This window comes from Hemicordylus capensis, chromosome 4 (genome assembly GCF_027244095.1).
Source record: "Hemicordylus capensis ecotype Gifberg chromosome 4, rHemCap1.1.pri, whole genome shotgun sequence".
NCBI classification, from domain to species: Eukaryota; Metazoa; Chordata; class Lepidosauria; order Squamata; family Cordylidae; genus Hemicordylus; species Hemicordylus capensis.
The window spans coordinates 165,955,000-165,975,101 of record NC_069660.1 but is presented as its reverse complement, the minus strand read 5'-3'; the positions used below and the strand labels follow the sequence as shown (position 1 = coordinate 165,975,101).

At 44.2% G+C, this 20,102-nt stretch overlaps 1 protein-coding gene across 12 annotated transcripts in view; it reads right to left on the bottom strand.

The window, feature by feature from the left end:
* Positions 1-1,626: 1,626 nt before the first annotated feature.
* The window catches only part of LOC128323928 (myomegalin-like), a 207,932-nt gene continuing 189,456 nt past the window's right edge, over positions 1,627-20,102 (bottom strand). For all 12 annotated transcript variants that reach the window (XM_053247878.1, XM_053247875.1, XM_053247874.1 and 9 more), the window contains 6 exons: positions 15,991-16,115; positions 6,550-6,725; positions 6,141-6,284; positions 4,169-4,286; positions 3,638-3,684; positions 1,627-2,695 (listed from right to left, as the gene is read on the bottom strand). In XM_053247878.1, coding sequence (XP_053103853.1) covers positions 2,648-2,695; positions 3,638-3,684; positions 4,169-4,286; positions 6,141-6,284; positions 6,550-6,725; positions 15,991-16,115 — 658 coding nt within the window. In that variant the 3' untranslated portion in view covers positions 1,627-2,647. The remainder of the gene's footprint in view (positions 2,696-3,637; positions 3,685-4,168; positions 4,287-6,140; positions 6,285-6,549; positions 6,726-15,990; positions 16,116-20,102) is intronic.

The following is a 20,102-nucleotide window of genomic DNA, read 5'->3' as shown; positions in this document are numbered from 1 at the left end:
CTAACCAGCTCCTGTGCAAGACTGCAGGTAATGTGGTGCTGGGTAAAGTTACTTGAATGTAACATTGGCCAAGTGCCTCCTGGAGAAGACCTGTAAGCAAAGTTTTAGTTCTGGTATGATTGTGTTTGCTTCTTGGATAGTAGGTGGACGCCTGCCTCCTCCAAGGAGAATTTGTGGCTTTGTCTTGCCTAGCATGTACAATTGGTACTTGCTGCTAGAGGACTGTGTGGGTAAGCATACCCCAACATTGTGCATGTTAGGCAAGACAAAGCCCCAGATTCTCCTTGGTAGCTGGGTAGGCTGCCTCCTACTGTACAAAATAATCCAATCGCAGTCCCAGTCCCCTAGTTATATGATAATTTATTATTAGCTGCTTTTCAACAAAAATGTTCCCAAAACTGTTTACATAGGAAAAAATGACAGTGGGGAGGTTCCTTATCCCTAAAGGCCTCACAGTCCAAAAAGAAGCACTTGGTAGACTCTAGCAACAGCCAGCAGAGGGACACTGTACTGGGGTTGCATAGGGGCAGTTGCTCTTGTGTCACTAAATAGGAGAGCCCCACTTTAAAAGATACCTCTTTGCTCAGGATAAAGGACTTGCCAAGGCATCAGTAAGGTCTGTGGTTTTGCTGCCTCAGACTGCAAAATCTGTTGGGGTGGGAAGCTGTCATCCAAAAAAGCCACCTTAAGATTTTTATGAGGTGGTATACAGGTGAAACTCGGAAAATTAGAATATCATGCAAAAGTCCATTAATTTCAGTAATGCAAATTAAAAGGTGAAACTGATATATGAGACAGATGCATTACATGCAAAGCGAGATAAGTCAAGCCTTAATTTGTTATAATTGTGATTATCATGGCGTACAGCTCATGAAAACCCCAAATCCACAATCTCAGAAAATTAAAATATTACATGGAACCAAGAAGACAAGGATTGAAGAATAGAACAATATCGGACCTCTGAAAAGTATAAGCATGCATATGTATTCAGTATTTGGTTTGGGCCCCTTTTGCAGCAATTACTGCCTCAATGCGGCGTGGCATGGATGCTGTCAGCCTGTGGCACTGATGAGGTATTATGGAAGACCAGGATGCTTCATTAGCGGCCTTCAGCAATTCTGCATTGTTTGGTCTCATGTCTCTCATCCTTCTCTTGGCAATGCCCCATAGATTCTCTATGGGGTCAGGTCAGGCGAGTTTGCTGGCCAATCAAGCACAGTACACTGTATACTTTTCAGAGGTCCGATATTGTTCTATTCTTCAATCCTTGTCTTCTTGGTTCCATGTAATATTCTAATTTTCTGAGATTGTGGATTTGGGGTTTTCATGAGCTGTACGCCATGATCATCACAATTATAACAAATTAAGGCTTGACTTATCTTGCTTTGCATGTAATGCGTCTGTCTCATATATATTTGCATTACTGAAATTAATGGACTTTTGCACGATATTCTAATTTTCCGAGTTTCACCTGTATAAATGCAATAAACAATATGACTAGTCATACTGTGATGGTAGGTAGGCTGCATTCAGTTTGGTAGATCAGATATTGTGCAGGTCTGTTTTGCACACAGAAGCACTGACAAGACTGGTTCAGTTTCCCAATCATACACAGGCCCTAGACAGTTTAAAAAACAACCACCATCTTTATTTGGAATTCAGTTTACAAAAGAAAAAAATGCTTTCTTTCTTTTGAGGAGTGTGAGCTAAGGTCCACCTCTTCTTCTTCTTCAGCCCTTCACATACTCCTCCAGTGGACTGGTAAGGCTATAAGGGGGCCTTTTGAACCCCCTTTCCAAATGGTTCTAGTGTGAATTACATACAAACTGATGTCCACACTATCCTTCCAACAACAATTACAATAAATCTTGCAGAGGGTATGCGAGCAATTTTGGAAACAACCCCTGGGACATGGGGTGGAATACCTACTTGAGAAGTCACCTTAAAAATAAATGTGTACTTGGAGAGTACAGTGAAGCTAGGGCTAAGAGAGCCTTGCCATCCCCATTCCCCACTGATCTTTACTGTACAATCACACTTGCAAAGAATATATATCAAGGCTGTGTTTCTCTGAAGCAAGGTAAGTAGAGCTTTAATGGGACATGACACACCCTGATCTAGAACTGAACAGCATAAATAAATTGACTTGGGTGGGAGAATGCTAGAACTGATAGTAAGCCTCACCCAAACATCTGGTCTCCCTAAGTCAGACTATGGGAGCATTGGAGCCAACCCGGAGGAAACAATTTTGAGAAAACACTTCTCTCCGGCAGCAACACACAAGTCCGTAGTATAGTCTTCATCTAATATTGCATTGATGGTTACAACATTTCAACACACATTCTAGCCAGATGGCTGGCAGTGGAGTCACTCTGGAGCACACTGGGAAGTTGTCGAGAGAGCATATTTGTGAGATACTCCTGCTTCCACTGGGATCCCTTCAGTGAAGTTAGGCTACACTAAAACAAAGTTTGTAGGCAAGATAATGGTTGGATTTCACAACAAAACCTGAGTTTGATGAGGAAACAGATGTCTTAATCAACAACAGGCCATTTCTAATATCTGGCCAGGAAGGAAGGAGAAACTGTAGTATGAGCTGGTTTTCTTTCTTCTGCTCCTGAAGCTTCATGACAGTTTCTTTCATGGCTTATGCAAGGACATGGTCACATGATGGGTGTAGGCTGCTGGACATCCCCTAGAGTGATAGTACACAGAGCAGGGGTATTAAGAGTGGGGTTGGTTCTCTTCCACTGCGTGCCAAATCAACCCAGACCAAGATCCACCATTCACAAGAGAGGTGGTTGGAGCTAAAATGATAGAACATCCATCTTATATATAATTACTTATTACAATAGCTGCTTTAATAGGCAGCCATGGGTTTAGATGTGTGTCACTTGATGAAGAGGAGCAGGCAGGACCCAACCTTGACCCAAAACAGGCTTTGAGGCCTACATAATCTGTCTATAGAGCCCTTAAATATAGACTAAAGTCCATTTGGTCTTAGAAAGGAGTCAAGAAATGCAGTGCAAAAGAGGCTCTATAGGCAGGTTAGCATTATGCCCACCCCACTCTGCAAACAGGTTCAAGCGTTTGAGCTGGTGGTCCTGATTTTAGAAGCCAGGACTAATCAATGCTCCATTTGTACAGCAGGGTCAGTGCCAGTCAACCGTAGAACAATCTAGGATAGGGACTTGGCTCTTGTCCATTGTAGTGAACAGCTCCTTCCCAACCTTTGCAATCATCCCAGATGGCCAACATGGCAGATTGTGATTGTATTAGTTGAAAATAACTGTGCCCAAATTGGGGGGCGGGGCGGCATGGGGGGACAGCACAAAAGAATGAAGAAAGAGCAGAGTGTCTGTCTCGTTAAAGGGATAAGTTAAGCATGCTGGTTTTCAGTAACAGTGAAACCAACTTTGGTGGTGTTAGCTTTATTTCCTCTGACTCAAGGGCCAGCACCAAAGGTGTTCATGACCTTGCTAAGAAAGGGGGCCAGTTAGACTGTTTCAGCATGAGCACCATGGTTCTCATTGACCAATGGGATGTTTGGACAGGCAAACCTGATGATGGCCTGTGTTACACACCTCTTTTGCTTGGTCATCTACACGATCCGAGGGGTGTGTGGGACTGTACATACCTGCAGGTTAGTCCTTGCTTTCCTCAGTACATCATATGTCCTGGTCACTGCAACAAGAAACCAATCAGCCTTGGCCCTGACAACTTCTTCCCCACCACCCTATTCATTCATCAGCTTTTTTTGTGTCTCCACTGCATGCTTGCCAGGCCCTCTGTGAGATTTTCCTTTCTGAGTGTATCTGTACTATAGGCTTAAGCTGGTTCAAGTGTCATTTCTCTCTGACACCCTGGGAACTATAGTTGTGTGAGGATTCTTAGCATCTTCTTCACCAAAGTTACAATTCCCAGGATCCTTTCGGAGGCAGTTATGTACACGCCCCCCTCCCCTAAGCATGGACCAAAATCACCCAGATTTTTGCTTGCATGGATTCAAATGCATTTCCTCTCATCACCCTTTTGAGGGAGATGAGAGGAGGCCATGAGAGCGTGACTACAGGTATTAGCTTGCAGCTCAGGGCCTGTGTCTTGGGATGCCCTGACACCAGCAAGTCACCACCGTGGCCATCAATTTCCCAAAAGGGTGTTCACTTACAGTGGGTGAGGATAAAGTTCTCCATTTTCTCCTTTGTTTGGCTAGCGCTCTGTAGGTAGCTCTCTTGCTCAGCCACTCTGGCTCTCAGTTCCTGGATCTCCTCCTGCATTGCTTGCTCCTGAAAAAGAACATTTTCTAGCATGACTAAAGTAACTAGGCACTGACATAAAAAAAAAGGCAGAGGCTTACGGTCTATAACCCAGTATATACAGGCAGCAGAATGAGATGGTAGAATGGACAGTATCACTCTAGTCAGCAGTTGGAGGGGTCGCATTTTTATTTCCTCCCCTATTATTAAACCCAAAATCTCCCTGCAGTAGAAATGAGCACAGCAAGGTGAGGGCTGTTGCAGTAGCAACTTTACACCACATGTGCTAAAGCTTTTTGGTGGCAGTGCGGGAGGAGATCAGGATTGCATGCAGGACAATCCACTCTGCCCCCTCCTTCTTCAGATGTAAACCAGGCCTAAGTAACGAGAAGCACACTGCAAAATTTTTCTGGGAGTAGAGTTGCCATGCCCCGTTGAAATTCACCCAGCTTTTAAGCATCTCACCCAGATTGCTTAGCCCACCCAGATTCGCCTGGATTTCAGCTTGCTTGCTGCTTCTTCAAAGCGAAGCTCTTGCCCTTGTAGAAGCGGAGTTAGGGAACAACACATGCAGTCACTATTCTGCTCAAAAATTATTTTCAAGCCAATTGACATATTTGAATTAGGCACCCAGATTTGGAAAGCCAGAATATGGCAACCCTGTAGGGAGCTTCTTTGATATTTTTACTAAAAAACATTTTGTTACAATTTTAATTTGTGTTTTAATACATTCTCAATTAACCCTCTTTCTTCCCTTCTTTGCCCCCAAAATGTTGTCTTTTTTCTCTGTACTGTGTAGCCCATGCTCGCTTCTCTGCACCACCACAAGTTTACATCTCCATCTCTGTTGTTCTCTCTTTTTCTGTTTCTCTACCCACAGGTCTCTGCCCTTCAATTTCTCGATAACGGTCTCCCTTTCCTTTTTGCATCTTAAAGCACGTTGTTCTGTTTCTTCTTCACCTCACAGCTCTCTCTTCCTCTCCACCCATCCTGCACCTATCCTTTCCTGCACCACATAGGTGTCTTTCTGCACTCACTTTTCTCTTTTTCCTCTTTACATCGCCACAAGTCTCTCTGGACCCTCATCTATGTTTCCCTTTTTATTGTTGTGCTCTGTTTCTATGCCCCACTCTGGCCTTCTCTCTGCTCCACTTGCTGAGTTCGGCAGCAACAGCAATCAAGGCTTTTATTCTTCCAGCAAGTCAAACCAGTGTAGGAGTCTCAGCAGCAAGTGCATCGTTGCAGATAATCTGGAAAAATGGGTGTCTGCTGAACCACACATCTTTTGTATCCAGGGTAAGGAGGAACACAGACATAGTAATGATGGCATTTCCCTGTCCCCTGGGGTGGGGATGAGGCTGAATGTTCCCACAAAGACAAAGTTGTAAAACAAAGCTGGAGAGGACTGCAAACAAAAGGAGATTTGGAAATCCCCAGAAGGTTTGAAATAGAACCAGGGATGGGGTGTCAAGATGTATGTTGTGCAGAATTAGACTGGAGAGAAGAAGGGCTTGAGGAATGCGAAGAGCAACCAACGTCAGCTGCAGGGGCACATCAGGGCTCACACTACACTAGCTTCATCATCTACAAAATATTCTCTCCTGCTGAGACTAGGCATATGGTTGGGTCCCAAGAAAACTTTCAGTTGGCTTAGGGAGGCCTTGTTGCAACACACCTGCATACCCAAGAAAGACATCACTGCACAAGGCAGACCAAGAGCACAGGGAAAGGCCTCTGCTGTGGAGCACAGATTTCTAGCACACCACCATTTACTACAGGAAGATGGAATTTGAGTTAGTAACCATCTAGGGAAGGAGGCCTGTGTAATATGCATACAAGGAACTGCCCCATACTTATGTAATGACAGCAGAAACTTCTCCTTACTGTCTGCTGGACTTGAGCAGAGAGGTGAGGCACAGGAAAGGTTGTTCTCCAGAACATTGCCAAGAGGAAGGCTGACTTCTCCAGGATCCGGTGCAAGGAACTAGTGTTGGCAAGCAGTTGCCTGATGCTTCCTTGATGGAAGACCTGCAGGAGCAGAGACAGGCAACCATTGTCAATTTGGTGGCTACCTTATTAACTCTTCCCAAAAGTGCCCGCTCCCCTAAAACCAGCCACAACAGCAAGGGGATAACTTTTCTTTCCCCCATGGCTTGGCAGTATACCATGTTATAATTGTTGCAGATCAGTGCCCTGTGGTCACTTTTAGGTCTGTGTACGATGCAGAGTGGCTCTCATGGCATTTCAGTTTTCCCCAAGGAGCTTCATTCCAGCCATCCCCATTCTCAGTTACCTTGCTCCCCTGTAGTTCCAGATCTGCCTGCATGTTTGATTCCATCTTGTGAATCAGAGTCTTGCCCTCCAAGATCTGTTGCCTGAGGGTGCTCCAGTCCTTGAGGTGGCCTATAACATGGGCACCCAGCTTGTTGCCATCATTTGCCAGCAAGAGGAAATCTTCTGGATATGCCCCTGAAACCAAAGTATCACACTTTGAGCCTAATTTTGTCAGTGGCTGCTCTACAGAATCGTTTTCGGGCTACCCTTGAAGAATATTCAGAAACTGCAGCTAGTGAAAATGTGGCAGTTAGGACTGTATCCAGAGCTGCCTGTTGGTATATACAATTGGTGGCATATTACATTCATTCTGAAAGAGCTGCACTGGCTACCAATTTGTTTCTGGGTCCAATTCAAGGTAAGCCCTTAACAGTTTGGGCCCTGGATATCTGAAGGACCACCTGCTCCCAAGAGTTTCTGAAAGCTTGACAAGATCACCAGAGGGGGCTCTGGACAGGGCCTTCTCAGTCATTGCCCCCAAGCTTCGGAATGCTCTGCAGGCTGGAATCCACTCCTCAGTCTCCTTGACAGTTTTTTGGGGGAAAGTAAAGATGTGGCTCTTTACCCAGGCTTTTGAATGAAAGTATTGTTACTGCTGCTGCTTTGTGTTTTATGTATTTTTAATGGGTTATTAAATTTTTAAATAGAGATTATTTTTATATTTATATTATCTGTATATTAATTATGTGTTTTAATTATATTGTAAACCGCTTTGAGATTATTTTAATGAAAAGTGGTATATAAATAGAACAATAAATAAATATAATAATATCAGCATTGTACCTTCCATTTAAAACAAGTTCAAAGTTCTGCTTCCTCATTGTTTGTATCTCTTGGACAGTTCTAGCTCCTGGAGAGGAGGGTGTGTGTCCGTGCGTGTGTGCGTGCATACGTTCTGCTAGTGATAGGTGTTAATTCCTGTTTGTCAAGCCCTTCTGATGCATCCATGGCATTGATTATCTCTAGCAGTGGACAAACTTCCATAGGCTGTTTGGTTTGAGTGGCAATCTCAAGGGAAAACAGGAGATGCTCAGAAAAAGGGTCTTTTCCCCTACCGTAAATGCATAAATTGCCAGCTCCAGTCTCTGAGCTCTCATGTGTGATAACTGTTGCAGTCCAGGGCTCTGTAGTCATTCTTGGGTCTGCATACAGTGAGCATGGCCTCAGTAGCACAGCAACTCTCTTATCTGGTGGCTGCTGCAGTGTTCACTGCAGCTCCAACAGCACTCTCCCTCTCATGCAGTCGTGCTCAATTTCCTCCTCTTCCTCAGCAATGGCAAGGAGTGAAGGCTTCCCTCTCCCTCAGCCCTTGGAATACTCTTAACATCATCATTGAAAGCATGAGAATGGAGCATTGGTTCACTTACTGTGAAGGCTATTTTTGGTTACTGAAGTCAAGGACATCTCTATAGGTGATCCCGCTCATGTGCTCCTAGGCAGGACTGTGTTAATTAGCTAGGAAAAAACAGGCCTACTAGAGCTTGAGGGGGATAGTCCCACCCCAGTTCTTTCAGGCCAAGTCACAATGACAATAAGTTATAAAATAGAATGAACGTATAGATAAGCGTAATAAGAAAAAAACAAGTTAAATAGAGCCAAAGTAACGTGAGCCAAACAGTGTCTAAAATTGATATCTGTTCTGCCTCAACTGTGCAGGGATAAAAAAATTCAGCAGTCTTCTGTTAACAAACAAATAGCCATGAAGGATCACTGAGAAGGTGGTATCCCAAGAACAAACAAGTGCGCCAAGCCAAGTGGGCCGAGATGTCCTTGACTCAAGCAGCCAGAAGAAGCCTTCACAGTAAGTGAACCAATGCTCCATTCTCAGCTGCTAGGATCAAGGACATCTCTATGGGACATACCACAGCTTGTACATCATCTTGAGAGGGCACGCCCTTGTCTACTCCTGGGGAAGCACCTGTTGTAGTCCTCTCCTTCCAAATGCCGCTTGTGCTGAAGCATATGTGTACATTTTATAGTAAATGTTGAAGGATTTTTCCATGTTGCTGCCTTACAAATTTCCTGGACTGGAGCACTCGTTGAAAACGCAGCAGATGTCGCCGCCGCTCTTGTGGAGTGTGCGACTATATGTGGAGGAGGACGAAGATGCCGTGCTTCAAATGCTAGCACTATACACACTTTAATCCATCTGGCGGCAGCAGACCAAGTTACTGCTTTCCCCATGGAACCAGGTAGGAATGAAACAAACAGGGAATCTGTCATCTGGAAAGAAGCTGATCGTTTTATATACTTCTTAAGACATTGCCTAATGTCCAACTTGTGCCACGCTTTTTCCACTGGATGCTTAGGATGTGGACAAAATGAAGGAAGAAAAACATCCTGTGACTGATGAAAAGATGATGCCACCTTAGGACAGATGAAGGAATTTGTTATAAGGTGTACAGATTCCTGTGTGAATACGCAGTATGACTTATGGACTGATAATGCTTGCAGTTCCGATACCCTTCTGGCTGATGTAATGGCTATGAGAAATGCTAATTTAAATGACAGAATCCATATAGGGATAGACTGCAATGGTTCAAATGGTTGGAACTCTAGGGCCTTTAATACTGTATTTCAGGAAGGAAAATGATGAACTGTAGGCGGTGACATAAGGGTCGCTCCTTGGAGAAAACTTTTAAGGAGAGGGTGTGAATGTATTGATCTTGCTGATAAACCTGCTATCAGGCCTACCAGAGAGGCCGCGTGTCTTTTTAGTGTATTTGGTTTCAGCCCCTTCTCGAACCACTCCTGAAAAAATTGCAGAAGATGTTGAACAGAGGCCTCCCTGCGAGGCACCGAATGGCGTGCCACCCACCTAAGAAATTCTCCATGTACATTGATAGAATCTGTTCATGGATGACCTTCTGGAATCAGCCCTGCACAACATAAGGCCCGGGGGCCAGATCTAGCCCACGGGGACATTTTTGATGGCCCAGGTAGCCAGCAGCAGCAGGAGCCCCATAATTTGGCATTTGTGTGGGGCTGGGACATTCAGGTGCCTACTGACTGAGCCATGATAGGACTTATTTTCTGGCCACTATCCTTGGTTAAAATTGAGGCCCCCAGGGGGTGGGGAGAAAGGAAGGACCCACAGCATTTAACATTTATTGTTATAATTTCACTGCAATAATAAATGCACTGAAAATTGACTTTGGCCCCCACATACATCATAATGGTTCTTTTTGGCCCACTGGGATGTCTGAGTTGTGCACCCCTGATAATCTGGATGCTAAGATCATCTCTGAGACTTTGTCAGAGTACCCCTGCTCTTTCCATGTACTGGACCCTGGATGAGAAGATCTGTGGTTACTGGCAGGAACCATGGTTCTGAGGTTGACAGGTGTAACAGTTCTGTGAACCATGGCCTCCTTGGACAGAAGAGGGCCACCTTCTGCCTTTAACAGGTGAACTCATCTCAGCACTCTTGCCAACAGTGGAATCAGTGGAAACGCATAAAGTATTCCCTCGGGCCATTGGGCTTAAAGTGCATCCGTGTCTTCTGCCTCCTTGCAAGGGAATCTGGACATGAACCCCAGGTGTTGTGCGTTCTAAGGTGTGGCAAACAAGTCCATTATTGGCATTTCCCATATTAGAGTTATCTGCCGAAACACCTCCTGGTTGAGGGACCATTCACCCAGCATCAGATCCTCTCGGCTGAGCCAGTCGGCTAGTTGGTTTAGGTCCCCCTTTACATGGTGTGCAGATATGGATGCTGTGTGCAGCTCTGCCCAGCTCATCAAGAGAGCCCTTCCGTGTGAAGAGATCTTAACCTTGTTCTGCCTTGCCTGTTTACATGTGCTTTTGCCATCGTGTTGGCAGTTCTTATCAGTATGTGTTAACTCTGCAGAGTTCACTGGAAAGCACTCAGCTCCAGCCAATTTATGCTGTGGCTTTTCTCCTGTAGTGTCCCCCTTCCTTGTGCTGACAGTTGCTGGCAGTCCATGCCCCAGCCCCTTGTGCTGGCATCTGTCGTTACTATTACTTTTGACAGGTCCAAAAATTGCTTCCCCCTTAGCAGGTTTTCTGGTATTAGCCACCACTGAAAGGATTGTCTGACCTGGCCAGGAAGGTGTAATAATACATGTCTTTTTCTGGCAATGGCCACCTGGTGCGGTAGTAAAAAATATTTGTAGATCTCTCAAGTGGTACCTCACCCATGGAACAGCTTTCAAGGTCGCTACCATCAGACTTTATATCCTTGCTAGCATGAACGCAGAACTATATGAGCTGAGAGCACCATCCTTATCTCTGTGGTAATAGACTGAAACCTGTCCTGAGGGAAGAACAATCTGTCCTGCACTGTATCTATCACTACTCCCAGGTGTTGTAGCCTGTGGTATGGTATCAGTTAACTTTTGGCAATGTTGATTAGGAACCCATGCTCCTGCAATGTCTGCAGTGTCCTTTGATGATTGTTCTCCACTCTTGTTCTTGACGGGGATTGGATCAAAAGATTGTCCAAATATGCACAATCTGGATTCCCTGATAAGCCATCAGCAGTAATAATATTTTTGTAAAGACCCGAGGGGCCGATGACAGGCCAAACGGTAGGGCGACATACTGGTAATGCCTTCCGGAATATTTGAATCTGAGGAGGTGGCAGCTGCTCTGATATATGGGTACATGAAAGTATGTCTCCTTCAGATCTATTGATGAGAGACAATCTAGGTGGTGTAGTGCGTTCACCACTGATTGGAGCGACTCCATCCAGAAACCTTCATGATTGACTCACCTGGTCAAAAACTTTAAGTCCAGTACCGCCCTCTTTGAACCATCCTTTTGGGGGATGGTGAACAAGATAGAATAGATGCCCTTTCCCTCCTGACAGATGGGAACAGGCTCCACAGCTCCTATATCCAAAAGATGTTGAATCACCTTTTTGAGCTCTATGTGCTTGGTAAAAGAGTGAGAGCATGGAGTTGGAAGGAATCTGTAGGAGGGTAGGGCATCCAGCTCAATTTTGTATCCCTTCTGAATTATGCTGAGAACCCATCTGTCCATTGTGGAGGACTCCCATGCCTGGAAGTACTCTGACAGATGGCCTCCTAGCCTGGTGAGTCCTGAGTCATTGCTGCTGCTTGGCTTGTTTTGTTTGGTTAAAGGCTTGTCTGTTGTTCCCAAAACCTCTGGTAGTGAAACACTGGCAGTTCCAGGAGACTTTACAGACAGGGATGTTACCCCAAATCTCCTTCGGAAGAGAGTGTGTGTGTTCACGTGTGTGCTAGACTTACCCCGAAGTCCATTCGAGATCTTTGGAAGCAGCCCACACACAAATCGGGCTTTGTCTTCTGAATTCTAGCTTGTCCCAATATATAGCTGGGTTTTAAAAATGCTGGTTTTAAGCGGGTTTTTCTGAAAATGTCGGAGCAAATAGGGAGAGGCACTGATGTAGAATAATTAACATGATAAGAGGAAAACACTCTTTAGGAATGCAGATTTAGCTCTTTTTAGAAATGCAAATCAAGCTGGCTTGCCTAGCTGGGAAGAGTAGAAAAACCAGTTTTCAGGAAGCAAACTCTTTAAGTTCTACAGGTGAAACTCGGAAAATTAGAATATTGTGCAAAAGTCCATTAATTTCAGTAATGCAAATTAAAAGGTGAAACTGATATATGAGACAGACGCATTACATGCAAAGCGAGATAAGTCAAGCCTTAATTTGTTATAATTGTGATGATCATGGCATACAGCTCATGAAAACCCCAAATCCACAATCTCAGAAAATTAGAATATTACATGGAACCAAGAAGACAAGGATTGAAGAACAGAACAATATCGGACCTCTGAAAAGTATAAGCATGCATATGTATTCAGTACTTGGTTTGGGCCCCTTTTGCAGCAATTACTGCCTCAATGCGGCGTGGCATGGATGCTATCAGCCTGTGGCACTGATGAGGTATTATGGAAGACCAGGATGCTTCATTAGCGGCCTTCAGCAATTCTGCATTATTTGGTCTCATGTCTCTCATCCTTCTCTTGGCAATCCCCCATAGATTCTCTATGGGGTCAGGTCAGGCGAGTTTGCTGGCCAATCAAGCACAGTACACTGTATACTTTTCAGAAGTGTAATTCAAAGTGGCTTCACTCAACATTTACCCCCAGAGCGGGAAGCTATGAGTGGGAAAGCTCCTGGAGCAATGTTGCAATCTATTATCCCTATCTATTATCCCTACCCCTGAAAGAGGGCTGGAAGCTGAAGGGCTGAAAAGGCTGGGAAATCTTTTAAAAACCTGGCCTATCCTGCTTGCATGGGGCTGATGGCATTGTCTTCCTTTTATCTTTAGATTAAACTAAAATTGAATTGCCAAACAACTTTGTGCTGTCATCAACTTTGTGCTGCAGTCAAGTTATTTTTAGATGTGGAGTTCACCTGCCAGCTCTTTAGCCAAAGGTGTCTCGTACCCACTACCGATGCTGCAGACGCCCTAGACGAAAATCTAATAGAATCCAGAGTGGCTTCTGCCACAAAGGCCTGAGCCTTTTCAACAATTGTTTTCAACAGTTGTTCAACAATTGAAAACAATTCTTGTTTTCAACAGTTCTTCAACAATTGTTTTCTCATTTTCACCAGATCAGAAGGCGAGAGGTCACTAAGTAAGTCATCCACTCACAGTAGAGATGCCCTAGCTGCTATTGAAGCTGCCACTGATGAACAGGTTGCCATGGAGGAATTGTTGTGTACAAATGCAAATTCTGCTCTTTTGTCTGAGGAATTCTTTAAGGTGGTCTCACCATCCCTGGGCAACAATGAACCTGATACTAGCTGGACCACCGTGGAAGCATCTGTGGAAGGTGTTTTTAATAAGTCCAAAGACTTTTTGAAATGAATAAAAGCAGCTTGCTACTGCCATTGGTTTCCTATGAGTCGCAGGAAGGAGCCATTCCTGCTTTATTGTTTCAGTAAACGGATCAGGCATTGGAGCCAGCGTGCTGTAGTGGTTAGAGTGCTGGACTAGGACTGGGGAGACCTGAGTTCAAATCCCCATTCAGCTATGAGACTTGCTGGGTGACTCTGGGCCAGTCACTTCTCTCTCAACCTAACCTACTTCACAGCATTGTTGTGAGAAGAAACTTAAGTATGTTGCTCCTTAGAGGAAGAGTGCAATATAAATATAAAACAAATAATAATTAATTAATAAATTAATTAATAACATGTCTCTAGGCTTTGTCTTAGGAAAAACCAGATCACCTTTAGCTGCCTGAAACACCTCTGGCATTACCTTTGATTGTAATCCAATAGTGGCTATTATTTTCATCATAAGTTGATTAAAGTTCTCTGCCACAAAAAGACACTATGAGGCATTTCTTGAGTCCAGGTCCTCCCCACTGACCATTCACCTTCCTCGTCAGGAATGATGTCTGGGTCCTGATTTTTTCCATCTCCCTTCTCCTGGTCCCCATCAGGGTCAGCCTCCAGATCAATAACTCATGTTGCTGGAATTTTTCTTTATCAGGAAGGATAGGTCTAGGATTTTGTATATCTGAGTCCCCAGAGTCTGGACCTGATAGATCTGAGTAATGCTTGCTGTTCACACTTATGGCATTTAGAACTTGTGGATTTTTTACTCTTACTAGAATGTGACTGTTTGATATGTTTACACCTCCCTTTTTGCTTTTTTAGGAGAGGGGCTAGAGGATTCTGAAGATTCCCCAGTTGAAGAGGAACTCTGCTTATACTTTCTTGATTTTTACCTTTATTTTTTGGCTTGATTTGATGAAAGGTCTCCACAATGGCATTTTTAAACCAAGCCTGCCATTCTGGTGGCACTGCCCTTGGTAAGCTTGGACCTGGCTCAGCGGGACTTGTGCGGGGGAGGGGGGAATTCGCTACATGGAGGGGTCTCACCGGCTTCTTTGGTTGTTTTTGGTCCCCCATCCGGCACCAATCAGCCTCTGCCACTGATGCTGGTGTCACCTGCGCTGCAGCAGACTGCAGAGAGGCTTCTCGCTTCTTGGCGAGAATTTTGCATCCCACGTGCCAGAACGGAGCTACTGGCCACCGCCATGGGGGCCTCCGATGTTCCTCAGGCCCTGATCTCCACTGCTGTGGGTGGAGGGTCAGCCAGGAACACCGCTGTAGTTCATTTCAATTCAGCCATAAGGAGCGACGAGGCTCCCAAAGTCTCCCCCCTCTCCAACTCATTCTGAGGCATGCTGGGCCGCTCTACTGCGATTTTCGCGGCCTGAGGCTGGGAAACTCACTGCGGCTTTGTCAGCAGTTGGATCGGGCGGTGTTTGAGTGCTCGGTACCAACGCTTGTGGAGGTGGCAATCTGAGGGCTCTGGTAGCCTTTGGGAAGCCATTCTGCACTTTTCCCTTTGGTACCAGTATCATCCTGTACCTTCCTGCACACTCCATAGCAGAGGAAGGGAGAGAGAGGAGTGAAAGTTAGTAGGAAATATCGAAGGAAAGAAGAGGAGGTGTGTGTGTGTGTGTGTATAATTTAGTACTATAACAGAGAAAAGGAGAAAAATATGAGGTAATAAAGAAAGTCAAGGGTAACAGGAAGGAATCAGAAATCTGAGGAGAAAATTTGGGAGCTGCCTGGAGCTACGCAGGACAGAAAGAACTGAGGTGGGGCTATTCCCCTCAGGATCTAGTAGGCCTCTTTCCCCCTAGCTAATTAACATAGTCCTGCCTAGGAGCATGTGAGGGGGATAACCCATAGAGATGTCCTTGACTCCCGCAGCTGAGAAGCATACTTTCTCATGTTCCTCCGAATTGCCATGGGAACTGTGGCTGTAGAAGGGAAGGTGTCTCTTCTTCATCCTCCTCTTCTTGACATCAGCAGTTCTCCTCACCTTTCCCTCCTCTAAAATCAAGTAGGTATCAGTCCTTGAAAAACAACATGTCTGGGCTCCTGGTGCCTACAATCAGCCTCACATGACCACTACAGATAGGGGTGCTTCAAACCCCTGCTCTAAGCACTGATGACTGATGAGTTGGCAAACAGGTTGGTGCTGCCACTGTTACCATGTATAGTGGCACTTCTTAAAATGTCTGAATGGGGCTTATGTCCACAGCATTGCCATGATCTACTAAACTAGATCATGCTTCACTTGTAGCACAAAAGTGAGAGTGAGAGTGCTTCCAGTCTTGAGGCCAGGGTAGCCAGATCACATAATGCAGAGAAAAGCTCCAGGTATTTGGAAAGTGGGACTGCCGGATGTTTGTTGGATATCAACCATCGTTTGGCAAGGGGAACCCTGTGTCTGAGGGGACAGCACCAACAGCAGAATGGGTATTAGACTGGTGTGTCCTACAATTCTGGAAAGAAGCAGAGAACTACCTGCTCAGAAAGTATCAGCTGGCCCTTCTCCACAGGAGGCACAAATGGTAACCCAGCATGGTGTGGCACAATTACAGTTTGAGTGGGAATGTCAGGGAAACCAGCACGCACCTGAGGTTGCCTTCTGTTGTGGGCCACACAACGCTTCATAGACACATAATTCAGACTGTACGGCCTGGAAGAGCAGTTGATTTTCCTCACACTGCTGTTGAAGCGACAGCACTCTTTGTTGAAGTCTGCAAAGAGAACCCCAAGAAAGGAAGTGTGATGGAGGCTTAGCTCTGGCTGAGCAGTCAAGTGGCTCATGCTCCACCCATTCTGAAATTACAGCTGAAGCAGCGAATCAAAGAAGGCTTCATCAAAGTCCTTCAGCAATAGGGTGATGTCTTACATCTAGGAAATCACTGAGAGGGCTGAGGTTTGCCAAAGCTTTTGAGGACAGCCCCATTTCAGGATATATGTTTTGTAAACTAAACATGGAAGATAGTTAAAATGGAAGAAGTTGTGGGAAACCTTTTAAAATCCAAATAATAATCCTTGGAAATAGAGCTATTTAGGCTAGATTATTTATTTATTTGATTGATTGATTGATTGATTGATTGATTGATTGATTTATATACCGCCCTTCCAAAATGGCTCAGGGCGGTTTACAATTAAAACAAACTTATAAAACAATGAAAAGCTAAAACAAATTAAAAACAATTAACACAACAACTAACAATTTAAAAACATTTTAAAACAAAAATTAAACATTGTCCCCAGACCCCAGCTCCAGAAGACACGTAGACTTAGTATGGAAGAAAAGGGCCACAACTTTGTTAACTATTACACAAGGCATGGCAGACTGGAACACCAGGTGATTAATCACCCTTAGAGAACAGTGCGGGCCAATAGAAGCAGGTCAGAACTATGAGATCCTACCCAGCGCCCTACTGGGCGACACACCCTGGCTCGGGAATGGGCAGGTACACCCCACCCAATTCCTTCAAAGCCGACCCCCCCCCCTTCTGTAAGAGAGGATCTGGATACTTCTAGGCATTCGTCCACCCCGGACCGCACAACCCAAAGGTTGGAGAAGTCCTGAAGCAGGGTTCATGGCAATCATTCTCCCCGTGCCGCACAGGCTACAAAGGAGCGATTAACCAATCACCCCTTTTACATATCCAAGGATGCTCACTGATGTTCTAACCCACAAATTACCACCCCGCCCACACTGTTCCTGCCATTGTGGCTGACCTAACTCTAACTACGCACCCAGGACACAGAACGGAGTAGGCGAAAAAAACCCCAACAGTGGCCAATGTGTTGGGAGCAAAAAATTCCTACTCGGCCCCTTCAGGCGGCCAGTCGCTAGACCCGCTCTGTACCGGGGAGGGAAGGAGGGTAGAGCTCCTTCTCCTTTGATTGCCTGGCCCCAACTAAAGAGAGAATGGAGCGGGGATCAGTCGATCCTGGCCGAAACCCCGCCCCTTGACCAAAAGGGTCAAACGGAACCCTTCCTGGGCTTTGTGCAGGACAGGCTGGGACAAACTCCCTCCCATCCACACAAGGCCGGGGTGGGGTGTTAAGTAATTAAAAACCCTAAATCAAATTAAAAATTAAAAAAAATTTTTAAAGCCCTGAAAGGCCAGGCCAAACAAATGTGTTTTAATTGAATGGGTACCTGTTTTCCTGTTCTGTGGTCAAAGCTCATCTTAAAGATGCTCATAATTTTTTGTTAATAGCTGAGTTTGCCCTAAAAAAAACCCTGCAGCATGCATGGAGATGGTGGGGAAGGGTAACTCAGTTAAAGAGTGCAGTCATGGCATCTTTTAAAATGCAAATTGCAGGCAGATGTGATGTCAAAAGGTAAATGTAGGCTCTGCTTTCTGATCTGGAGGCTTATCTATCTATCTATCTATCTATCTATCTATCTATCTATCTATCTATCAGATCTGTACACTACCCCAAACTTTCATCTCTGGGCGATTAATCATAGCATAAAATAAGTTAAAAACATATACAAAAAAATTAAAATTTAAAAATTTAAAAATAAACCAGAGATTAAAATCTAAAAAAATTTAGGAAGCTGAGATGGGTTTTCAGGTGCTTTTTGAAAATTGCCAGAGATGAGGAGGATCGTATCTCAGCAGGGAGCACATTCCACAATCTTGGGGCAGCGACCAAGAAGGCCCGTCTCTGTATAGCCAGCAAACAAGTTGGCGGTAACTGGAGGCGGACCTCCTCAGATGACCTCAATGGGTGGTGTGGCTCGTAGTGAAGAAGACACTCTCTTAGATACCCAGGGCTTTATAAGTTATAACTAGCATTTTGTATTTTGTCCGGAAACCTATTGGCAGCCAGTGTAGTTCCATCAGTAAACTACACACATCACTTTACACACATGGCTTTTGGTTCAAATCTCCTTTGGGATGGAGAGTGTGAGTCCACATATCAGCTGCCTTTACTTCGAAGTCCCTTCGGGCTATCATGGACCAGTACAGGCAGAACTCTGTTTTCCCCTGAATTGAGGCTGTGCATTCTGCCTTAGTCCAATTTATGTCCGACTTAAAATAATCCTCTATTTCCAGTGGCTTTTGAAAAAAGCCTGTTATGCCCTGCCGCTTTCCCTTGATGTGTGGAGTGGTGTTTTTCAAACCTCGGCACTTTCAAAACTCAATGAAGGAGAGTTTGACAGCTGTTGGGTATGGTCTGCTCTGAGTATTTGCAATTGCAAGCACTGGTGGTGGGGGGGAAGGGTTTTTAGCAGATTGGTGAAATTCTGTGAGGGAGTCCAGGGGAGGGGAAGGGAGAACTCCTAAGTTAAATGCAAGCACAAACTGCAAAATGTGAATCTTAACATATTTATTTGTAAAACCGTTATTTGTTTGTAAACCACCCTGAGCCATTTTTGGGAGGGTGGTATAGAAATTGAATGCATGGATGGATGGATGGATGGATGGATGGATGAAGAGATGGGCGGGGGGATGGAAACCAAAACACTGGACTGTGAGGGACAACAGCCAGTTTGACTACCACCACCACCACCACAAAATAAAAATTAGAGGGTTGAATTTTGGCGGAAATACAAAAAAACTTTAACTTCTGAGCACCCAGTGCCTTCAACACATAATTCTAACTAGCCAAGACGGATTATAAAATAGCTTCATGGAATGTGAATGGATTACATAACAAAACCAAAAGGGTAAAAGTTTTTCATTTTCTTAAAAAACAAAGCTTGGACATTGTATGCTTACAAGAGACACATATGAGAAAACAAGATAGAAAATATTTGGTTAATAAGACCTTGGGATAAGAATTTGTTTCCTCTGACAGGGGAAAAAAAAAGAGGAGTGGTGTTTTATGTGAAACAACAATTTGAACCTAAGTTGATTTTTAAAGATGAAGAAGGTAGGGTGCTAGCTTTGGAAATCTTAGTTTCCGGAATCAAAATGGTGATAATTGGAATTTATGCACCCAATGAAAAAAAAAGTAGAATTTTATAAATATTTAGAACAGAAGATGGCTGAGTTATCGAATGCTAATTTAGTTTTACTGGGAGATTTTAATGGGGTTGTCTCTACATCCTTGGATAGAGAATCTGATACGTCTAAAAGGAATCTGCAAGGCAGGCTACCTAAAGCTTTTCTTGATTTAGTAGAACATATGGATCTCTATGACTTGTGGAGAATCAAAAACTCAAATGCAAAGGAGTATACTTATTTCTCTGAAAGATACAAATCTCATTCAAGGATAGATATGGTCTGGACATCCAAATCTATTACGCCATGTATGAAAAGAATGGATATCTTGCCCAGACTGAATTTAAACCAAGGAATGGACAATAAAATAGTTTGGGATGCAGTAAAAGCGGTTATGAGAGGTTTTTTATACAACAAAATGCATACTTTAAAAAACAAAGGGGACTGAAAAAAGAGGGATTATTGATGGAGATTTCTAAAAAAGAAAGAGAACTTCTATGGGCAAAGGACAAGAAGACGACTATTCAAGTCATTAAAGTGCTTCAGCAGCAGTTCTCTATGTTACTATTAAATGAAGTTGAACGGAACTTAAAATATGTGAAGCAAAGGTCATTTGAATTTGCAAACGAACCAGGCAAGTGTTGGCTTGGAAAATTAGAAGAGAGAAAAAGAATAAGTGCATATCCAAGATTTCAACAAAAAATGGGCTTTCCTATGATGAAAGGGAAATAAAAAGGGAATTCTTTAGATACTATTCTGAAT